The sequence below is a fragment of the Lampris incognitus genome, chromosome 1 (genome assembly GCF_029633865.1).
Source record: "Lampris incognitus isolate fLamInc1 chromosome 1, fLamInc1.hap2, whole genome shotgun sequence".
Taxonomy (NCBI): domain Eukaryota; kingdom Metazoa; phylum Chordata; class Actinopteri; order Lampriformes; family Lampridae; genus Lampris; species Lampris incognitus.
In genome coordinates this window covers 150,456,223-150,478,643 of record NC_079211.1, presented here as the reverse complement: position 1 = coordinate 150,478,643, position 22,421 = coordinate 150,456,223, and the positions used below count along the sequence as shown (strand labels likewise).

At 46.6% G+C, this 22,421-nt stretch overlaps 1 protein-coding gene across 1 annotated transcript in view; it reads left to right on the top strand.

Annotated features, from left to right (window-relative positions):
* adamts3 (ADAM metallopeptidase with thrombospondin type 1 motif, 3) overlaps positions 1-22,421 on the top strand; it is a 202,440-nt gene that overhangs the window by 79,197 nt on the left and 100,822 nt on the right. The window contains exon 5 of the mRNA XM_056280392.1: positions 19,377-19,567. Within this exon, the coding sequence (XP_056136367.1) occupies positions 19,377-19,567 (191 nt within the window). The remainder of the gene's footprint in view (positions 1-19,376; positions 19,568-22,421) is intronic.

Sequence of the window (22,421 nt, the reverse complement as noted above, 5' to 3'; positions counted from 1 at the left end):
TTACACCATCCATCCACCCATTATCCAAGCCGCTTATCCTGCTCTCAGGGTCCCGGGGATGCTGGGAGCCTATCCCAACAGTCATTGGGCGGCAGGCGAGGAGCCACCCTGGACAGGCCGCCACACCCACACCGATATTTGAAATGCGAGACCAGGGTGTCTCCCCCGCCTGCTGCCCAATGACTGCTGGAATAGGCTCCAGCATCCCCGTAACCCCGATTGGGATAAGCGGCTTGGATAATGGATGGCCTTAGCGTTGAGAGCCACTGCCACGCTACGACAAACTTCACGGCGCTGCTGTAACTACAGGAGCAAGTCCTGTTAAGGCCCACCTATGTTCATTTTATGTACGAAAATAATTAAGTCCATTTCAAACTATGTAAGCGTCACTGCCCACATATACTTCCATGCGTCCTTGACATTGGCGTGGATTTTAAGCAATATATCCACTAGAGGGCAGTTCAGAGTCCAACGTTTCTGACAGCAACAAACATGGCGACGGTGGAGGAGGTCGTTTGTCCCTGTGCCCAAGCGATGTGACGTCATAGATGTTTAAAATGTCTTAACCAACTCGCACAACCTCTGCTCAAAGAGTTCCGCCATAAAATAAATAAATATATATATATATATATATATATTATTTTAAGATATTAAAAAATATTATAAATAAATAAATAGGATTTTTAAATAATAATAATAAATGTCTTTGTCGCGTCTCGCTGGTCTCGCTTGAACTATTGGCTACGCTGCCCCCACGATTTCCGATGGAACTGCTCCGTTTTTTCCCCCTCCATTTTTTTATTTAACAAATGTTATTTATAAATTGCAAGATTAATCAACATCAATATATACAGACATAGGGGTTTATGAGGTAAATCAAATATAAAATGAAAGAAAAAGGAATTTAAAAAAAGAACAAAAATTAAATAAAAGAGAGGTTCAGCAGTTCAGACAATTATATAGTTAACACACGTCAAGAGTTTTTAAGGCCAATTTGGGGTTTGTAGAGTGTTTTGGTGATTATTTCTGTAAATCTATCAAAACACTTGATTCAAATGGCAATTCTTCAATCAAACTTAAACATGGTACTCACCCTGGTCCCAATTATCTCGAGGAGTTCGTCAAGGCTGCCCTGTCTCCCCTTATTTATTTTTGCTTGCTGCCCAACTCCTCTCCACATGACTTCTTGAAAGGAATATTCACGGTACCTCCCTTGCTGGCAGACATATTACCATAAGTCAGGTGGCAGATGAAATGGCTCCGTTTTATCCGTGTCCGAAAGCTTTCAGGTGACGGGCACAAAGATGGACGAAATGAACGCAGAGTACAGACAGAAGGCCCCATCCGTGTCCATGTACGTATTAAACATTGAACACAAATGAGGCTTTACTTGTTCATACATGGAAGTGTTCTTAGTTTTCCATATTTGTGTGTGTGTGTGTGTTTGTGCACAGACACAAAACGCAAGCAACACCAGAAGAAGTGTTTTGTGGAGCCCTAAGGTGAACAGGGCCCCTGTTTCTCTTTCTGTCTGTCTGTGTGTGTGTCTGTGTGTGTGTGTCTGTCTGTTTGTGTGTCTGTATGTCTGTGTGTCTCTGTGTGTGTGTGTGTGTGTGTGTGTGTGTGTGTGTCTCTCTCTCTCTGTCTCTCAACACTTACAAAGAAGTACAAACAGGATAGCAATATGGCATATGTTGTTTGTGTTGTGGGTCTCTCCCGCAGAGCAACAGATGTTGTTTTGTGAAACAGGCCGCTTAGGAGTTGTGCGGCTACTCATAGACAAGCAGGTTAAACAGTTTGTTTGGTTTTTTCTGCTGACATGAAAGAACAACACAGCAAAAGCAAAAAAAGAACCTGAATTAGCTCTTGAGAATATTATTTTTTTTTAAAAACTATCTTAATATAGTGTTCCTCTGGAACTTATCCATTGATTTGTTCTTGATTTAACTTCCTGATTTCTCACCCAGGGATACCTTCGATCTGCACTCCCACCGGTACGGCGGCAGCCTGTTTTGATTCACTGAACAATTTTAATCTTGTTATTATTGACTTTACGACAATGGGAAGAACAAAAACAAAATAAAATAAAAAACATGGCAAAATTGCTCATCTGTTGAATGAGGAAACTCGTGATCAGTGTAGTCCGATGTGGGTATACTTGTTGTGGCAAAGGTCATTTTGTAAAAATGAGAGTGCATGCTGTAGTCAGCAGTCCAGGTTGTAAGAGTTCTAGTCAGTGCTTAGCTTTTAAATCAGGAGGTCCTGGACCACAGAGAGGCTTCTGTTCTGGTGGGTCAGGGGAAAGAAAAAGTCATGGAACTCATCAAAAAGTCCACAGTGGGGCGGTCGGGTGGTGTGGCGGTCTATTCCACTGCCTACCAACACGGGGATCGCTGGTTTGAATCCCCGTGTTACCTCCGGCTTGGTCGGGCATCCCTACAGACACAATTGGCCGTGTCTGCGGGTGGGAAGCCCGATGTGGGTATGTGTCCTGGTCGCTACACTAGCGCCTCCTCTGGTCGGCCGGGGCACCTGTTTGGGGGGGGGGGATAGCGTGACCCTCCCACTCACTACGTCCCCCTGGTGAAACTCCTCACTGTCAGGTGAAAAGAAGCAGCTGGAGACTCCACATGTATGGGAGGAGACATGTGGTAGTCTGCAGCCCTCCCCAGGTCAGCAGAGGGGGTGGAGCAGCGAGCGGGACGGCTCGGAAGAGGGGGGTAATTGGCCGGATACAATTGGGGAGAAAAAGGGGGGGAGGGGTGAATTCCCCCCCCAAAAAAGGGAAAGTTTTGACAGAGCGTGCCATTTTCAGATGTAAAGCAGACCCTGCAGCCTCCTTCCACTATCTACCAAAGACTGCCATTATACTGCTGAAATGGTTCAGATTTATTTGCAGACATCAGGCTCGATGGCTCATATGCCTACAAACAAAAACTGACAAGTCTGTTACCACGAGGGGGCTTGGACAGAAGGGACGGAGGCAAATATTGTCAGTCACAGATATATTTATTAGGACACGTACATAGAGACACAGAGTGGACAGTCGGCCACGGATCTGGCTGGCTCGGAGAGCTTTCCCAGTCTTCCCCTGCCGCACCTCGCGCCCCTTCCTTTCTTCCCTGCCTCTTCTTCCTCATGATGACGCTGAACCAGCGGTGGCCCCGCGTGGCGCCGGGTGCTGTCCGTGGCACCCGTGGCATCTCCCTCTATCTCGGCCCAGCATTCCCCCGTGGCGTCGGGCCCCTCTGGCTCTCCCTCCATCTCTCTCTCCGTCCACGCTAGCTTGCCGTCTCTCTCGTCTGTCTCAGTCGTCTGGTACATTCGCCTCCACCCAGTGTGGTATTGGTGGCGAGGCTCCACTTGCCATGCTGGCTTCAGGAGGGCGAACCGGTGGCTTAGTGGCCAGCGGGGAGGATAATGGCTCCACAATCACGCCACAGCGACCCTGTCCAATTTGCTCTTCTTCTTCAGAATCGGTTTGTGGTTCAAACACGTATGGCTGAGTTACTCCTGTACTACTGCTTGCCATTGTGTAGCGTACAGCAGCAAGCGAAACAGAAAACAAGCCGAGGTTACTGTGTTTGCCGAGCAGAGTCGACGGTGAGCAGGTTTATGCACTGCAGGCGAGCGGCGGAGGGGTGGCGAGCTGCAGGCGGGGGGGTGGGAGGTGGGGGAGATTTGAACTGAAGGCAGAGATAATATGCATATTCATAGATTCTGGATTTTTTTTTAATGTGGGAGGAGTAGATGTGATTTCCGGGACTTTTTATTGTGCAGATAAAACACAGCAGACTGTTATGTCAAGCAGAGCATCAACGTGAGTTGAAGGGGGACTTTCATGATAATGAGATACTGGACAGAAAGGTCTGAAAGTGTTTCTAAGATCAAGATGGTGAAAGTATGAAACTAAGATGAGATGTAAATGGCCTTCAGAACCTGTTTGCGTTTAAATTCTTCTTTTATAATGACCATTTAATAATCTACCTATTATGGTAAATATGGTGCTGACTGAATGCAAATGAGCTGCAGAGGTGCTTTTATTTATGAAAGTCAGCCCAGGGAGTTCCATGATGGCCTCAGACAGACAGACAGACAGACAGACAGACAGACAGACAGACAGGCCTCCTCAACAGTGATTTTAACTGACGTTTAACTCTTTCATTTTTACCCAGGTGGCACGGTGGCGCAGTGGTTAGCGCGGTCGCCTCACAGCAAGAAGGTCCTGGGTTCGAGTCCTGAGGTAGTCCAACCTTGGGGGTCGTCCCAGATCGTCCTCTGTGTGTAGTTTTCATGTCCTCTCTGTGTGGGTTTCCTCCGGGTGCTCCGGTTTCCTCCCACAGTCCAAAGACCTGTAGGTCAGGTGAATCAGCCGTACTAAATTGTCCCTAGTTGTGAATGTGTGTGTGTGTGTGTGCGGGCCCTGTGATGGCCTCGGCCTGCCCAGGGGGTCTCCCCGCCTGCCGCCCAATGACTGCTGAGATAGACTTCAGCATCCCCGCGACCCTGAGGAGGATAAGCGGTTTGGATAACGGATGGATGGATGGACTTTTACCCGGCATGGAGACGGTGCCTCCACTGGCCTAAAATGAAACGTGTTCAACGAGGCTGAATTGACGCGACAACCTGATGATGCAATTGGCCTGCTGTGACAGGTTCTTCATTTTCCTTTAAGAAACGGGAGCTTGTGACTCCATGTTGAGAATGGTAGTGGGCGTAGCCAACGGTTTCACATCATTAGCGATGCTTTAGTGGAAGGCCTGCTGGGATGATGAATCCTGGTCTTTATTAAATGCTGTTGACGCCGCAAGAGCTCGTAAGTGTTTTAGAAGCTTGAGGTGGCTTGTAAAGGGTGCACGTGAACACGCTTGCATGCACACGTGTGCACACACACACACACACTTTAAAAATCTCATAACAATAATTTTCCTCCATCTTCAAAGCCGGTGTAATTAGCCTGACGTGTGTACTGTATGCCGTGTTGCTGACAAAGCTTTTAAAATAAACACATTGCAGGACGAGGCACCAACAATCAGATCCAGCTTGTGCTGTAGAGTAATTATTCATTATGTTACATGAAGCGTGAGGTTTATTTTAATGTTTGTGAAACGTAACAATAAACACTGCTTATGCAGAAGTGCTTATTGAACCCCCCCCCCCCCCCCGTGAATTTGTGAGCCCGAGGCGTTGCAGTGTTCAGTAAGACAGCCCGGTTCACATCACTGCTTAATGCCCCTCGCCCCCAAGAAATCCATATCCATTTGAAAGTGGAAGACTTCATGTTACAGCAGTAATGGGGAATATTATTCACTGCTGTTGTGAATTGAAACGTCTACCGCTTCCTCCAGATTTGTGGCGTTAATGGTTTCGGACAAGCTTTGCTCTGTACGTTCTCAATAATGGGGAATGTGACTCGGACCGTTTGCAGTTTATTTTTGTGATTATTGACTAATGCTACACTTGTAAAGATGCCAGGGTTTGGTTATAGACAAGTATGAAAAGGGAATGCATCACAATTCTGGTCAGAATAAGTGCTCCTCATTTTGGTGCATCCTCGCTGTTGGAGAAATGAGAGCTGGTACTGAGCAACATGGAAAATATTGTCAAGATGGGGCGCCTGCGTAGCGTGGCGGTCTATTCCGTTGCCTACCAACACGGGGATCGCCGGATCGAATCCCCATGTTACCTCCGGCTTGGTCGGGCGTTCCTATAGACACAATTGGCCGTGTCTGCGGGTGGGAAGGAGGATGTGGGTGTGTGTCCTGGTCGCTGCACTAACGCCTCCTCTGGTCGGTCGGGGCGCCTGTTCCGGGGGAAGGGGGAACTGGGGGGAATAGCGTGATCCTCCCACGTGCTACATCCCCCTGGTGAAACTCCTCACTGTCAGGTGAAAAGAAGTGTCTGGTGACTCCACATGTATCGGAGGAGGCATGTGGTAGTCTACAGCCCTTCCTGGATCGGCAGAGGGGGTGGAGCAGAGACCGGGACGGCTTGGAAGAGTGGGATAATTTGCCAGATACAATTGGGGAAAAAGAAAAAAATCCCCCAAAAAACTATTGTCAAGATAATTATGGGGAATTTTACTTGATATCTATACATTTATAAAGCTGCAAGAAGAAGTTTATAAAATGTGGTCTGATCTTCATCTACGTCACAATAATAGACAAACGGTCTGCTGAAAGTAATGACAAACATAATTTTACTTGTTCTTGTCAATACTGAATAGACCATTGAAACATTCCCAGTCTAAAAAACTATGTTAACCTCTGGGCTGATGACTCCTCCCAAAGCTAATTGGAGTCAGATGTTCCCATCAATGAGATGAGATTGGAGGTGTGGGTTGTGGAGGTGCCCTGCCCAATAAAAAAGTCCCACGATGTCTGGTTACTGACAGTCTGCACTTCCCAAGAAAGAGCTGTTCATGTAAACCATGCCCCGATCAAACCACATGTCAGACGATCTTAGAAGAAGAATTGTAGAGATGCACGAAGCTGGAAAAGGCCACAAAAGCTTTTCTAAAGACCTGTGTTTCCTTCAGTCCGGTTAGACAAATTGTGTAAAAATAGAGGGAATTCAGTACTGTTGCTACTCTCGCTAGGAGTGGGCGTCCTGCAAAGGTCACACCAAGAGCACGACCTGCAATGCTTAAGGGGGTGAGAAAGAACCCAAGCGTAACAGTAAAAGACCTGCGGAAATCCCTATAACTTGCTGAAGTCTCTGTTCATGTGTCCACTATAAGAAAAACACTGGGGGAAAAAAAAGGTGTTGATGGAAGGACACCACAGAAAAGCAACACAAAACAACATTGCTGCACATCTCAAGTTTCCACAAGACCATCTGGATGTTCCACAACGCTTCTGGGACAATGTTCTGTGGACATGCGAGACACAAGTTGGGACTTTTTGGCAGAAATGCACAATGCTGTGTTTGGAGGAGGACCCCCCCCCCCCACTGCACACCAGCACAACACCTCGCCCCATCTGTGAGGCATCTCGGAGGGAGCGTCCTGATGCGGGGCTGCTTTGCTGCCTCAGGGCCTGCAAAGCTTGCAAACACTGAGGGAACAGTCAATTCAGAATTGTACCGGGACATTTTTACAGAGGAAGGTCAGGGTGGTGCTTTGTTTACACGGCAACGTTTTCAACATAAAACGGTAAAGTATTGTAGCGAATTCGGGGGACAACGCAACCACAGGAGCTGCCGCGGCCGGGACGCGAACCCGCATCGCCCGCACCGCAGGACACATCGCTAACCGCTCGACTAAAGCAGTGGTTCTCCACCTTTTTGGGGTCCTGGACCCCCTGCGTATTTTTGATCTCCCCTGAGGACCCCTCCACCTGATCTTGGGGGAGGGGGGTTGCAATTTGATAGAAACAGTAGAAACTGCATTTTAAATTGCATTATAGCATTTATTCACTCTTTGGGGCAAAAATAAGAGCTTTCAGTTGTAACTTAGATATAGTTAACACAACAGAGTACTTATGCAGTAACTTTCAGATATATGTAACAAAACAGAATTCTTATGCAGTAACTTTCAGATATATGTAACAAAACAGAATATGTATTCAGTAACTTTCAGATATATGTAACTAAACAGAATATGTATTCAGTAACTTTCAGATATATGTAACTAAACAGAATATGTATTCAGTAACTTTCAGATATATGTAACAACACAGAATATGTATTCAGTAACTTTCAGATATATGTAACAAAACAGAATATGTATTCAGTAACTTTCAGATATATGTAACAAAACAGAATATGTATTCAGTAACTTTCAGATATATGTAACAAAACAGAATATGTATTCAGTAACTTTCAGATATATGTAACAAAACAGAATATGTATTCAGTAACTTTCAGATATATGTAACTAAACAGAATATGTATTCAGTAACTTTCAGATATATGTAACAAAACAGAATATGTATTCAGTAACTTTCAGATATATGTAACAGAATTTTTATGCAGTAACTTTTAACAATGCAAACGGGAGCGAGATCTCTTATTAAAATACAATAAATCACACTTGTGAAACAGATGTAATTACAGAAAAAAAGTCCTGTTACCCTTTATAGTTTAGGTAGATAAAGGTCTCAGTCACATTTTAGTAAAATAATCCTATTTCTATAAATGTCATAGGATCTTTTTTTAAAAGATATTTTATTTTCACGGACCCCTTGCAATTACACCACGGACCACTAGGGGTCCGCGGACCCCCGGTTGAGAAACACTGGACTAAAAGGCAGACCCGCCCGCCACCCAGCGGCCAGCGTGTCTTCTTAACCATGCACGTTACAGTATTGTTGCGTTTTGGCCGTTCGTCCGTCCACACGACTGAAAACCTGAAAACGCAAACGTGTGGAACCGGGTTCCAGAGGGAAATCTTATCGAAAACGCAGCTCCGGCGTCGCCGTGTGAACTGGCAAAACCGGCTCCTACGAGAGCGGTGACGTCACGGTTCCACTTCGCACATGCGTATTACGTTTTCGGTCAAGCAGCCACGCGCGGGTAAGACGACAGCGTGAACAATGGCGGATTAGCGGGCCGTGTTTGTGCTCCGGTCTCTGCCAGGTTTATTAACGCTCCTCCAGCAAAGTGTGGCTTCGCTCCACCATCACCGTGGTCGGCGGAGGCGCGCCATGCGCCAGATCCTCAATCCACCTACACGCCGACGGAGGGCCACCGAATGGCGCTTTGGGACCAGACCCGGAGAACAAGCCGGTGTTTTCCCCGCCGCTCTGAGAACACAGCGTTTGTGCGCAAGCGTGTAGTGTCCACCGGAAGAGCTCTCTAGTACAAAGTTTCACACCGCCACCTACTGGCCTGGCATGCGTACTACAGCGTTTTCAGTCGGGTTTTTTTTTGCGGATCTGTGCGCGTGCAGATATTCAAAACGATGTCGTCTGAACGCGGAACTTTTTTTAAAACGCAAAGGAAAAACCTTCCCGTTTTTCGCAAGACCGTTGTGGTGTAAACGTAGCGTTTTGCTGCGGGAATGGGGACCGCGAGAGCAACGCAGGGGCAAGCCAGTCACGTAACGGGGGACAGGTGAGCAAAGCTGGGGCCGAAATGCCAAGCCACATCCGGGAATGGGCAACGGGTGAGCCGAGCAGACCCACACCACACGACCACGACAAGCTCATAGCCTGGCATTTTTAGCATACTGTTGTTGAGTCTTTTGCAAAAGACTCGCCCGGTTCTTTGATTCAGGTCGACATAGGCAAATAAGAAGTCAGACGGCTTCTTGCTGCTTCGTGATGTTTTATTGGCACACAACAGATAGTTCACAGGTAATGCTGCAGACGTGCCCTCGGTGCAACCGGGAGTCGTCTCCAAATAGTGGAAGAACATAATCTTAAATACTAAAACAACAAGGCGTGGTGCTTTTTCAGAGACAGGCGTGATCTTCTTCTTCTTGGTTTCCTTTCGTCACTGTCGGTCCCGTTTCCCTCATGTTGTCTTGCAGGTGTAGCACGTGTCCTAATCAGGTTTATGTGCACGGCGCTCCTGCTCCAAGGCCCTCCTAATGAGGTGGGTGCACATAGTGTTTCTACTCCAAGGCCGGCGTACAGTGTTCCTACTCTCAGGCCCAGCTCCTCTACTGTCTTTTTCCGATCTACAGTGATTTTTATATGCAGCCGAGCGGTTAGTGGTGTCGCCTTGTGGTGCAGTATCGAATCCCGTGTCGAATCCCGCACCGGGCAAGAAAAGAACCGGTACAGTACTGAAGCCATAATATGGGTATTAAGACAAAACAGCGTCCTTTGGCACAAACTTTAATACTCGACGTTGTGTACGTTTCTGATTATGAAACGCAAGTGGTGATATGTGTCTCAGAATTTGAGCTGTAGACGGTATAGACATTATAAAAGGCAAAGGTCCAGTCTTGTTGGTCAGGAACATTTCCCAAGATGGTGGCCGAGGGGGACGACTTCTGTAGAGGGGCTTTGCCGTCATCGCCCCTTTCCAGCCCCTCTGGGTGGGCGGTACCATGGGAAGTACATGTGGTGTAAGGCAGTCTTCCGTCTTTGAGATTACGAGGCTCCATGAGTGCAGTAAAAGCTCTTTGTGGTTTTGGCAGTGATGTATAAATGTAAAAAACAGAACAAAACCAGTTTCGTTAAAAGGGAAATCCATCATAAAGATGACTATGACCACTGTTATTGCAGGTTAATAGGATTTACTGTTTCAGCATTGAATGTTTTTATATTGTCGCGGGACTGGGTTTAGATGTTCTTATATTAAGTAGTTGGAGGCTGGGAATTATGGTGCGACAACACAGTCTCTGGCGTTAATTAGCCGGGCTAGGCTACGGGTTTAGCAACCCACCTTGCACTGCTCCTGCAGTCTGCAGACGATGACGGACGCTGGCTAGCCTGGCTGGGATGGTCTCACTCTGCAGACACTCGCACTGTCACTGGCTGCACACTCTGATCTCTCTCTGGGGGCTGGTAATCACTCTTACTGGTTCTATTATGGTCGTCGCTGGTTAGTCACTGTCTAGCGTCAGCTCAGTCGAGGTGTAGGAGTCAGGAATGTTACGTCTGATCGCTAACACGTTATGCTAAGCTAACACTGTGTGACAGTCTGTAAATCACTATAACAACTAACCCACGCTGTGCTGTGCAATGGATAACAATAGGCAGCACGCACGCATTCCTAAGTCTCTTCTCATTGGCTAACAGGGTCTCGCGTTACTTTAGTCAGACTGTCCGTCCGTCACTATCCGTCAGGGAGCTGTCCCGCAACAATATGTAGACGTTTGGACGCGTGTCTTGCCATACACGTTCTGGGAGGGTTGATTTTACCGGCGGCTGCTGATGACGTCACGTTTCGCAGTTTGAAACGTGCGCCTCCTCTGCTTGTCTGGCTCTTTATTTGGCAGGAAACAAATGCTCAACGAAAGGCAATTAGATCGTGACCATATCTAGGCTTGTTACGGGAGAGCTGCCATGTTGACCGGCATTGTGTTGCTCCACAGGGGGTGGACAAGATGTCGTCAGCGGGCTGTTGCTGTTGCACAGCTTGTGTTAGTGTTGGTGGCGCGTGTCGGCACCTGCAAACCAATTAACGAATCAAAAGACAATTTTGGCATTAACACCACTTTGCCTTGTTTCCAGGCATCCATGAAATGAGTTGCAGTGGTAACTGACACGGCTCTGTGGCTTAACATGGATCTGATAACTGGGCTTCTGGGTGGCGTAGCGGTCTATGCTGTTGCCTACCAACACGGGGATCGCCAGTTCGAATCCCCGTGTTGCCTCCGGCTTGGTCGGGCGTCCCTACAGACACCATTGGCCGTGTCTGCGGGTGGGAAGCTAGATGTGGGTGTGTGTCCTGGTCGCTGCACTAGCGCCCCCTCTGGTCGGTCGGGGTGCCTGTTTGGAGGGGGAACTGGGAGGAATAGTGTGATCCTCCCACGCGCTACGTCCCCCTGGTGAAACTCCTCACTGTCAGGTGAAAAGAAGCGGCTGGCGACTCCACATGTATGGGAGGAGGCATGTGGTAGTCTGCAGCCCTCCCCGGGTCAGCAGAGGGGGTGGAGCAGAGACCGGGACGGCTCAGACAGCGGGGTGATTGGCCAAGTACAATTAGGGAGAAAAAGGGGGAAAATCCCCCAAATTAAAAATAAAACATGGACCTGATAACTTGGATTTGAAAGTAGGAACCCATCCATAACCAGAAATCAAGTTGCTGAGGTCATGGATATTCATTTTTGTTGAAATTATGGATTGCACTGTTTTTGCAAAACGAGTGAGTTTCTGAACTCATCAGTGTGAACGTACTAATTTATTTTAGTTTTACCTCATTTTTCTTTACAGACACGTACCCTGTGGTTTCTTTGATGATCACATACCATGAGCATCCCGGGCTATCAAGACGATCATAATAATATACAAAGATAAGATGTATTATGAGAAGATACTGAGACATAATAGCATAAAGGTGCCACAGTGGATGGCCACAATGTTGTTAAACTTGACAATATCATAACAAATTCTTTACAGTACATTACTAAGGAGAAAGGCCATGCCAAAGTCCTGCCCAGGACTGTTGTAGTACCATGGTGGGTTTTTTTAAAGATGCCAAATAAAATTAATCTCCTTTTGTTCACGGGTGGTTTTGAGCGATGGGTCATTCCCAATCATGAAGCATCCTATCAGTACTACCCCCCCCTCCTTTTTTTCTCCCCTATTCCATCCGGCCAATTACCCCACTCTTCCGAGCCGTCCCGGTCTCTGCTCCACCCCCTCTGCTGATCCAGGGAGGGCTGCAGACTACCACATGCCTCCTCCCATACATGTGGAGTCACCAGCCGCTTCTTTTCACCTGACGGTGAGGAGTTTCACCAGGGGGATGTAGCGCGTGGGAGGATCACGCTATTCCCCCCAGTTCCCCCTCCCCCAGAACAGGCACCCCGGCCGACCAGAGGAGGCGCTAGTGCAGCAACCAGGACACACACCCACATCTGGCTTCTCACCCGCAGACACGGCCAATTGGGACGTCTGACCAAGCTGGAGGTAACACGGGGATTCGAACCGGCGATCCCCGTGTTGGTAGGCAACAGAACAGACCGCCGCACCACTCAGATGCCCTGTATTACTTGATGTGTGTGGGCCAGCAGCCCACCCACCACCTTAACCAGAGCACCAGATTAGGACCCGGGATGTAGCTTGGTGTGTTTGACAGGTTTTCATACCTGAAGATTTATCTTGCAGTTTGACGTGATCAGACTCTGGAAATAGACCAAATGGAAAGCACGGCAACAAAAAAGGAATAAGGTCCAACAACTCTAGCAGTAGTGTTGTCATTTGTAGTCATGCATATTCATGTGTTTGTGCACACACACACACACACAAACATACACACTCCCAGTTTTCATGAATTAATGCATTTTTTACTCCATTTTAAAATTACTACATCCTTGTATATTTATTCAGCAGTGTAGCCATGACCAAATATTCATTCACTGCCAAAGGGGTATTTGTGTGTGTGTGTGTGTGTGTGTGTGTGTGTGTGTGGAGGGTGGGTCTTAATTCCGTCCCGGCCGACACAGTAGATTTCCACTCGGGGCCGATGGCGGCGTGCCTGTCGCCTGCCCCTGTGCCGTTTTTGGCCCTGCGGTGGCTCAGTCTGGCCTCCTTGCTCCCTTGCCACGTGTGGGCAAACGCTATCCCACCTTTTCCCTGGCCGCCGCTACTACTGCTGCTGCTGCTACTATGGCGGGGCTCCCCCCTGGGACCGGGGCTGCGGGCCGGGTCCGGGTTGTTGGGGGGGGGGGGGGCTTGGGGGCACACTGGCCTTCTCAAGGAGAGCGCTGAGGGGAAGTCCTGTGCTTTTGAAGCAGGGACCTCAGAGAGCCTGTTTACTCTTGAGGAGGGAGGTGTGTGTGTGTTGTGTGTGTGTGTGTGTGTGTGTGTTGTGTGTGTGTATGTGTGTGTGTGTGTTGGGGAAGGGGGGGGTGCTGTTTAGCCCTCTGCACAAGAATGCCTGTGTCACGATGGGGGCGGCAGAGAGGAGGAATGCGCTCCACAATCCCAACACTGTCAGGCTCAGGGCACAGCCGAGGTGGCGGCCGTCTCTCTCTGTTTATCTAAGCCCGCCGCGCTCAATCGCCGGCTGTGTCTGCGGACCCGAGCATCACCGGAAAAATGAAAAGTGGCTCACGCTTCACATTTGTGGCAGGAGTTAGTTTTTTTTTTTCCAGGGATTTTTTTTTTCGTTGACGCAACATGTGCTGTGAATGTGGATAAATGATTTAAAAAAAAAAAAAAGATGTTAAACTTTATTTACTGTGTGTGTGTGTGTGTGTGTGGGGGGGGGGTTGATGCCGTACACACATGCAGTGTGCTCCTTTCCTGCAACACCCTGCTTTATTCTGACACCACGTCTCCATCATGTTCTGTCCGTTTCGGCTCTCCTTCCACACTAATCCGCTGTTCTCGGCCACTGAAAACGGACTTTTCAGAAAGCTGATGTGTGACTGATCACCTTGTGATCTGCAGTAAAGCTGCAGTTGTGTGCGCCTGCCCAGCAGCAGGGACTCTAACGCTGTTCTGGTGTTTCAGCATTTCAACGTGGACAACGAGCTTCTCAAACGACCTGAAAAACCCCAGCGTCGCCGTAAAGGCTTCGACATGGAAATGACATTTTATATTTTGTTTTATGTATATATATATGTATATATACACACACACATATACACATACATATTATTATATTTTATAATTTGTTTTATTTTTTTATTTATTTTTTATATATTTAATTATGTTTATATATTTTTTAATATTTTATGTTATATATTTTTATATTTACATTTTTTAAATTTTTGTAATATTTCTGTTTCATATTCTCTGGATAAAACTGGACAGAAGCCATGTTTCCATCACAGCGTTTTTGTGCGCATTAGAAAGTATTGTATTAAAAAGGCTAGATGGGAAAGGGAAAATTCAATTAAACCTCCCCAGTATCACAAAAGCAGTTTTTACGTCTACTTAAAATGGTTTTGGAGGCGTCCGGGTAGTGTAGCGGTCTATTCCGTTGCCTACCAAAACAGGGATCGCTGATTCGAATCCCCGTGTTACCTCCAGCTTGGTCGGGCGTCCCTACAGACACAATTGGCCGTGTCTTCAGGTGGGAAGGAGGATGTGGGTATGTGTCCTGGTTGCTGCACTGGCGCCTCCTCTGGTCGGTTGGGGCGCCTGGTTGGGGGGGGAGGGGGAACTGGGGGGAATAGCGTGATCCTCCCACGCGCTACGTCCCCCTGGTGAAACTCCTCAATGTCAGGTGAAAAGAAGTGGCTGGTGACTCCACATGTATGGAAGGAGGCATGTGGTAGTCTGCAGCCCCCCCCCGGATCGGCAGAGGGGGTGGAGCAGAGACCGGGACGGCTCAAAAAGGGGGGAAAATCCCCAAAAAAGGTTTTTGGTATCGTCTATAAAGTATTTATACATTAACTGGGTGATGGAAATGCATTTACCGAATAACTAGTATGTGATCACATGATCAGTTGTTTCCTCATGTTTAACTGGTCCAGCTTCCTGCTGGGTGTTGAAGTTCAGACACGTGATGTTTAAACAGATCTGGCGGTGAGGCGTCCAGTTCTCATTTTCTCACCGCGGCTTTAGAAAAGTTTGTTTAAAACGTCCTTGACAGTTGAATGCAAACCTAACGGCTGTCTTCGTCACAAACTTTCATACCTGCGATTTGCTGGACACAAAGCAGCTCCAGTAGAGCAACTGGAGGCCTCAGTGCCTTGCTCAAAGGTAGTTGTCTATGGAAAGGAGGTGCTATTCAGTATTATATGTTTCTGAAGCTCTCCTGCTCAGGTTTCTCAGACCAGCTCTAAACCTACTGCTCCCTGGTCGGAGGGGCTGTCCTAAGTATTTCCGCTCCTTGCTGCAGGGAGATTTATGAGGTCATTAGTGTGCATAAGTCAGTCTGCAGAAGGTTGTATGTACAACTGTCAGCATAAAGTCTTAAAGGCAGGCCTTATCAAGAGGCGTTTTGATCTAAAATAAGGTCTCATGATGCTGACGGACCTGCTGAGGGGTTCTAAAGCAGCGGGCGGGGTCGACAGAGACCGGCATTATAGCCATCCAAGTGTACGTCGACGCTCCGTCAGGGGAAAGTTGAGTATTGGTGGGTCACTCCTCCAGAAGATGAATTATCATCAATTTCATTGAAGACCAGGGAGTGTGGGGGGGAACCGGATAATGTCAAGTCAGCTGATTTTTTTTTTTTCATAGGAAGCGGAGACAGACTAAACTTTGACGACAAATCTGATTTTCTTACTATAAAGCCTCAGACGATAATCTGAATTGTAAAATACTGGCCTTAGATAAGGTCTTAACTTTTCTGCATTATCATGCAACCCCCACCGGTTTTACCGAATCCCAGAGGGCTTCATGCTGAACAAGAGACATCAATAAAATTTTGTGTTCAAGTCAGCAAAGTCGCCTCCCGCACGTCAGGCAGTTTTAAAACGCTCTTATTGGACCCATTATCCCTAAACACACTTCCATGTGAAGCCCCGTGGCTGCGTGGCGCTCACATGTGGGCTTTCATCTGCAGAACTGAGCCGAGGAGCTGAGCTGAGCTGAGCTGGCATCCTTTAGCAGCTGCAGCACATGACTTGTGCCAAGGAAACGAGGTGTTGATGAGTTATACGGACATTTATTGTTTAAAAAACACACCTCAACATGTTTATTCTTAGGCAGGCGTAACACACGGAGCGACTTTTTTTACGCACGTAAGGTGTCTTGTGTGATCACATGCAGTTCCCACTGAAATAGGTCTGATATGTTTTGATTGTCTGTGAATGTTCTCATTCATCCAGGTCATGGTTCTCCAAAGGAGTTGAATCAAGTGCAACTGGACTTGGTATATATCCGTGAAGACGTTTCGCCTCTCATCCAAGAGGCTTCCTCAGACTAGCTTGGTCTAGTCAGAAAGGCACGAACTGAGGAAGCCTCTTGGATGAGAGGCGAAACGTCTTCACGGATATATACCAAGTCCAGTTGCACTTGATTCAACTCCTTTGGATATGTTTTGATTGTGCTTCATCAAAATATATCAAATATAGATTTGCAATTACTGTCACGTGGATGTAATCAGCAAAACTTGATAATGCATGACCTCATCAAGCCCTTGTAGTTTTTTTTGTTTTTTTGTTTTTGACCAGATTCAGTGTCTAATGTTTAACTAGCAAACTGGGCTAATGTTTAACTAGCAAACTGGGCTAATGTTTAACTAGCAAACTGGGCTAATGTTTAACTAGCTAACTGGAGCTGTCAGGGAAGAGGAGAAGAGGAAGGCCAAAGAGGAGGTTTATGGATGTGGTGAGGGAGGACATGCAGGTGGCTGGTGTGACAGAGGAAGATGCAGAGGACAGGAAGAGATGGAAACGGATGATCCACTGTGGCGCCCCCTAACGGGAGCAGCCGAAAGTAGTGGTAGTAGTAGTAGTAGTAGTAGTAGTAGTGTGGCACTAACGTTTGGCACTATACAGTTCAGCCATGGAAACCAGGCCAAATATGTTTGTATTTTTTCACACAGTGTCACAAACATTAATAGTTGCGTGACTGGATGTCATTATACTCTTTCAGATGTCGGCACTTAAATATTTCAGTGTTTTCACAAAGCCTGTTGTCCATACTGATGTAGGTGCACCCGGCGGTTCCAACAGGAGTCTCAGTTTCACAGCAAATGGGGGTTGGTGACTAAGCCAAGTGTTCACGTCATTGACTTTTTGTTTTTAACCCCCCCCCCCTTTTCTCCCCAATTGTGTCCAGCCAATGTGGCAGTGAGGTCCGTGTGAAACGTAATTTCGTTCCCTTGTGTGCATGAGACATGCATATGAGGCAAAGACAAATAAAAGCAGTCTAAGTCTAAGTCTAACAACGACCGCCATTGGTGCTGTGCCCTCACAGGGTACCGATGCAAACTATCATATCCACTGTGGTGACCCCTGGGAAACTGGGAACAAGCCAGAAGAAGATATGCAGCTTTAAATAAGCTCTGTTTGTATAATTTACCATGCAAACAATGATTGGGGTGGTTTTCAGGGGGGAAATAAAGCAGCTGATGAAGAAGTCATTAAATCAGATGTAATAATGTTATTTATCAGCTCCATTAGAACAGCACTTCCCGAATCTTCTCATGCTGTGAGCCCTGTGTAATTTATGGCTCTAGACCCATTAAATATTTTGTGCTATGAAATAAGCAGTAACTTCTCATTACCTGTCAGAAAGCGGGATAATTAATCTACATTGTTCATTAAGGCAGTATTCTCCTTCCGGTTTTCAGCCTACTATTGAGCAAATGAAACAGACGAGGCCCGGCAACAGTAACTACTACTACTACTACTACTACTTTCGGCTGCTCCCGTTAGGGGGCACCACAGCGGATCATCCGTTTCCATCTCTTCCTGTTCTCTGCATCTTCCTCTGTCACACCAGCCACCTGCATGTCCTCCCTCACCACATCCATAAACCTCCTCTTTGGTCTTCCTCGGTTCCTCTTCCCTGGCAGCTCCATATTCAGCATCCTTCTCCCAATATACCCAGCATCTCTCCTCCACACATGTCCAAACCATCTCAATCTTGCCTCTTGCTTTGTCTCCAAACCATCCAACTTGAGTGGTCCCTCTAATATACTCGTTCCTAATCCTGTCCTTCTTCATCACTCCCAGTGAAAATCTTATCATCTTCACCTCTGCCACCTCCAGCTCCACCTCCTGTCTTTTCATCAGTGCCACTGTCTCCAAACCATACAACATAGTCGGTCTCACTACCATCCTGTAAACCTTCCCTTTAACTCTTGCTGGTACCCTTCTGTCACACATCACTGCTGACACTCTTCTCCACCCACTCCACCCTGCCTGCACTCTCTTCTTCACCTCTCTTCTGCACTCCCCGTTACTTTGGACAGTTGACCCCAAGTATTTAAACTCATATGCCTTCATCACCTTCACTCCTTGCATCCTGACCATTCCACTGTCCTCCCTCTCATTCACACATAGGTATTCCGTCTTGCTCCTACTGACTTTCATTCCTCTTCTCTCCAGTGCATACCTCCACCTCTCCAGGCGCTCCTCAACCTGTACCCTACTCTCACTACAGATCACAATGTCATCCGCAAACATCATCGTCCATGGAGACTCCTGCCTGATCTTGTCCGTCAACCTGTCCATCACCATTGTAAACAAGAAAGGGCTCAGAGCCGATCCTTGATGTAATCCCACCTCCACCTTGAACCCATCTGTCATTCCAACCACACATCTCACCACTGTCACACTTCCTTCATACATATCCTGCACCACTCCTACATACTACTTTTCTGCAACTCCCGACTTCCTGGCAACATTAAATGGCCCGTAAACATTAAATGTGACTTAAATTATATCTTGGAATGCAGTTAATTAGTTGCATTGTTTGCATTGACTCAAACAGTTTGAAAATAAGTGTTTTCTTTCATTTCATTTTCATTTAAATGAAAAACATATCCGATCACAAAAAAAGAAAATAAACATGTCCCGTTTTTCTTCAGACACACAAACGGTGTTCATTTTGACACCCTGCGACTCAGTTGGTCACAACCCGTAGTTTGAAAAGCACCGCGCTAGAAGACTTTTCCTTAGGAGTAGTCATTAAAAAGTGCACCTTGCTGGATTTTCAATTATTTTCTATGAAGCAGTAACAGTTTGAGCCTGTTACGACTGATGGGCCCAGTTTGCAGAACATGGCGTCGTTTGCATCATGACTATCACACATGTCGCGATGTTGATTGTGAAACGATATGTTGTTCAGCCCTTGCAGAAAGCGTCCTCTCTGATGTTGCCGTGTTCCCCTGTCTTCTTCCTGGTGCAGAGCCGGAGCTGGACATAGCAGGAGCCCTGGATAGCGTTGCCCGGCAGGTCAACCAGACCGTGAGAAGATGGCGGCGCCATGCAGGGGATGATGACTACAACATTGAGGTGTTGTTGGGGGTGGATGACTCGGTGGTCCGCTTCCACGGGAAGGAGCACGTCCAGAACTACCTCCTCACACTCATGAATATAGTAAGCCAGCACTGCTTCTCTGACTGTCTTCTGGTACCCAACCAGTAGGCCATCATTTCAAATGTGCATGTGTGATGGTTTGTTTCTGGCCTTGCATGGTGCATTGACACGGTGTAGGTCTGTTTTGTTGGTTGGTTTGGGTGTGGACTGATTTAGTGTTGAATGGATTGTGAGGTCATCTTTCCAACAACATACAGTAGGAAACTCACTGGCTTGTACGCACTGCAATACAGAAGTAAAACTGAACACACAACGGAATAACAGATTGAGAGCCTTTTCACTTTATTTTCAGAATAGTGATGATAATAATAATAATAAATTCAACTTATATAGCACTTTTCTAATACTCAAAGTCGCTTTACACTTAATTTGGGTGAAACAAGACGACAGATAAACATAACACAGACATACGGGTGGATGGGAAGAGGGGCTACGAGGGTGGATGGGAAGGGGGACTAAATGTAATAATATTACATTTATGTAGTGCTTTTCTGTACACCCAAAGTGCTTCACATTGAATGATAGTAATAAATAATAATAGTTACAATAATAATAATAATTAATAATGGCAGCACAGTGGTGCAGTGCTTAGTGTGGTCGCCTCACGGCAAGAAGGTGCTGGGTTCGAGCCCCGGGGTAGTCCAACCTTGGGGGTGGTCCCGGGTCGTCCTCTGTGTGGAGTTTGCCTGTTCTCCCCGTGTCTTTGCGGGTTTCCTCTGGGCGCTCCGGTTTCCTCCCACAGTGCAAACACATGTAGGTCAGGTGAATCGGCCGTACTGAATTTTCCCTAGGTGTGTGTGTGTGTGTGTGTGTGTGGTGGTGGTGGTGTGGGGGGGGGCGCCCTGTGATGGCCTGGCGGCCTGTCCAGGGTGTCTCCTCGCCTGCTGCCCAATGATTGCTGGGATGGTCTCCAGCATCCCCATGACCCTGAGAGCAGGATCAGTGGTTTGGATAATGGATGGATGGATGATAATCAGAATCACCTTTATTCGCCAAGGTACTTTACATGCATTAGGAATTTTACTCGGTGTTCTTCGTGCAGCTCAGTACAGAACAGTAACTAAACAGAATACACAATAAATACCATACAATGTACAATACAACAGTGGCTACAAGACATACAACATACAGTATAATACAATACATATGGTATCAGGATGGTGAGTAGTATTAACTAAATATAAATAAGTGATAAATGATGTATAGCGTTTACAGTAGGTAAGTGGTGAAGTGGTGTGAGTGATTAATACTGAAGGCTCAGTGGTACCACATAAATACAGAATACAACATACAGTAGAAGGGTTCAGGAGGTAATGAGAGGGCTACTGTGTTGGGACAGAAGCTGTTCTGGTGGTTTTAGTCTTGACAGACCTGCACCACCATCCAGACCAGTCTTCTGAACAGGCTGTGGGCTGGATGGGAGGGATCAGCCACATTCTGCCCTGCGTGTTTCCTGTCTCCGGAGCTGTGAAGGCCCTCGATAGCGGGTAGGTGGCAGCCGGCGACCGTCTGAGCCGCGTGCATGACTGTTTTTATCTTGGCCGTAGATCGGGTAGACGCAGAGTCGTACCAGACAGTGATAGAGGATGATGATGGCTGATTTTCAGCTGAGATTGTACTGAACATGAACTACTCATCCTCCTCCCTAGACATGATGGGAAATTAACCTCGAAACGGGGTCACAGTAACGATTTACCGCTATTTATTCTGCATTATGAAATAAGCTTCAAGATGGGTTTATATCACGGAGAATATTATTGAAGATAAGCTTTTAAAATGGGTTATTCATGGGACTGCTGAGTCTGGACTGGTTGCCATATGAGATCTTATTTCACCTCCTAATCGGCATCTCTGTCATGCCAAAGCGCTGCTCCCGCTACTCCCACTATTCAGGTTGAATTGCAAAAGATTTGAACAGCATTCCAGGAATTATCACCAACCCCTCCCCCCTTTTTTGTTTTTATACCAATAGCATGACTATATAAAATTAAGACTCATTTGAACAAATTTCGAAATTGAATAATTCCCAATAAAATCTTACTAAGCTCAAGTCCAGCAGTGTTGTGTTGATTCAGTTCATCTGGATGAATCTTTCATGCTCACATCACTGACAAACCCAAACTGTCCGTAAAAACGATTTCTAACTATTCTCTCCTTTGTTCCGTAAAACTTAAGGACGTTTTTAGCAACAGGTTGTGAATGCTGAAACAAAAAAGCAACTAACCGCCTGTTTGTCAGGCTGCTGTAGAGTCACGGAAGAGAAATGATCAATATTCACACATCCTTTAAGCCTTTCATACTGCCAGTTTCTGGCTGTCTCTCATAGAAGTCAATAATCTCTGCCATTTCAAACTTGTATTTATTCTGAGAATGTTAACTGAGTCTAGTCAAATCAGTTTTATTTGTATAGCCCAACATCACAACATCACAAATTAAAAATGTTCCTCAGGGGGCTTTACAGCAACACAACATCCTGTCCTTAGACCCTCGCATCGGATAAGGAACAACTCCCTAAAAACCCTTTGACAGGGAGAAAAAACCTCAGGGAGAGCAACAGAGGAGGATCTCTCTCCCAAGACGCACAACGTGCAATGATGTTGTGTTTACACAATTTACACAATACAACATCGAAAGAGGATAACACAATTCTAATGGAATTATAAGATACCAATCAATAAAGTTGCATTTTATAGAGTGCTTTTCTAGCTGCAACAGCCACTCAAAGCGCTTTACAATCAATTAAGACACACACACACACACACACACACACACACACACACACACACACACACACACCGATGGCATGTCAACTGTTCAAGATAACAGCTGCTCAAGAATGTGACGAGGAGGATGC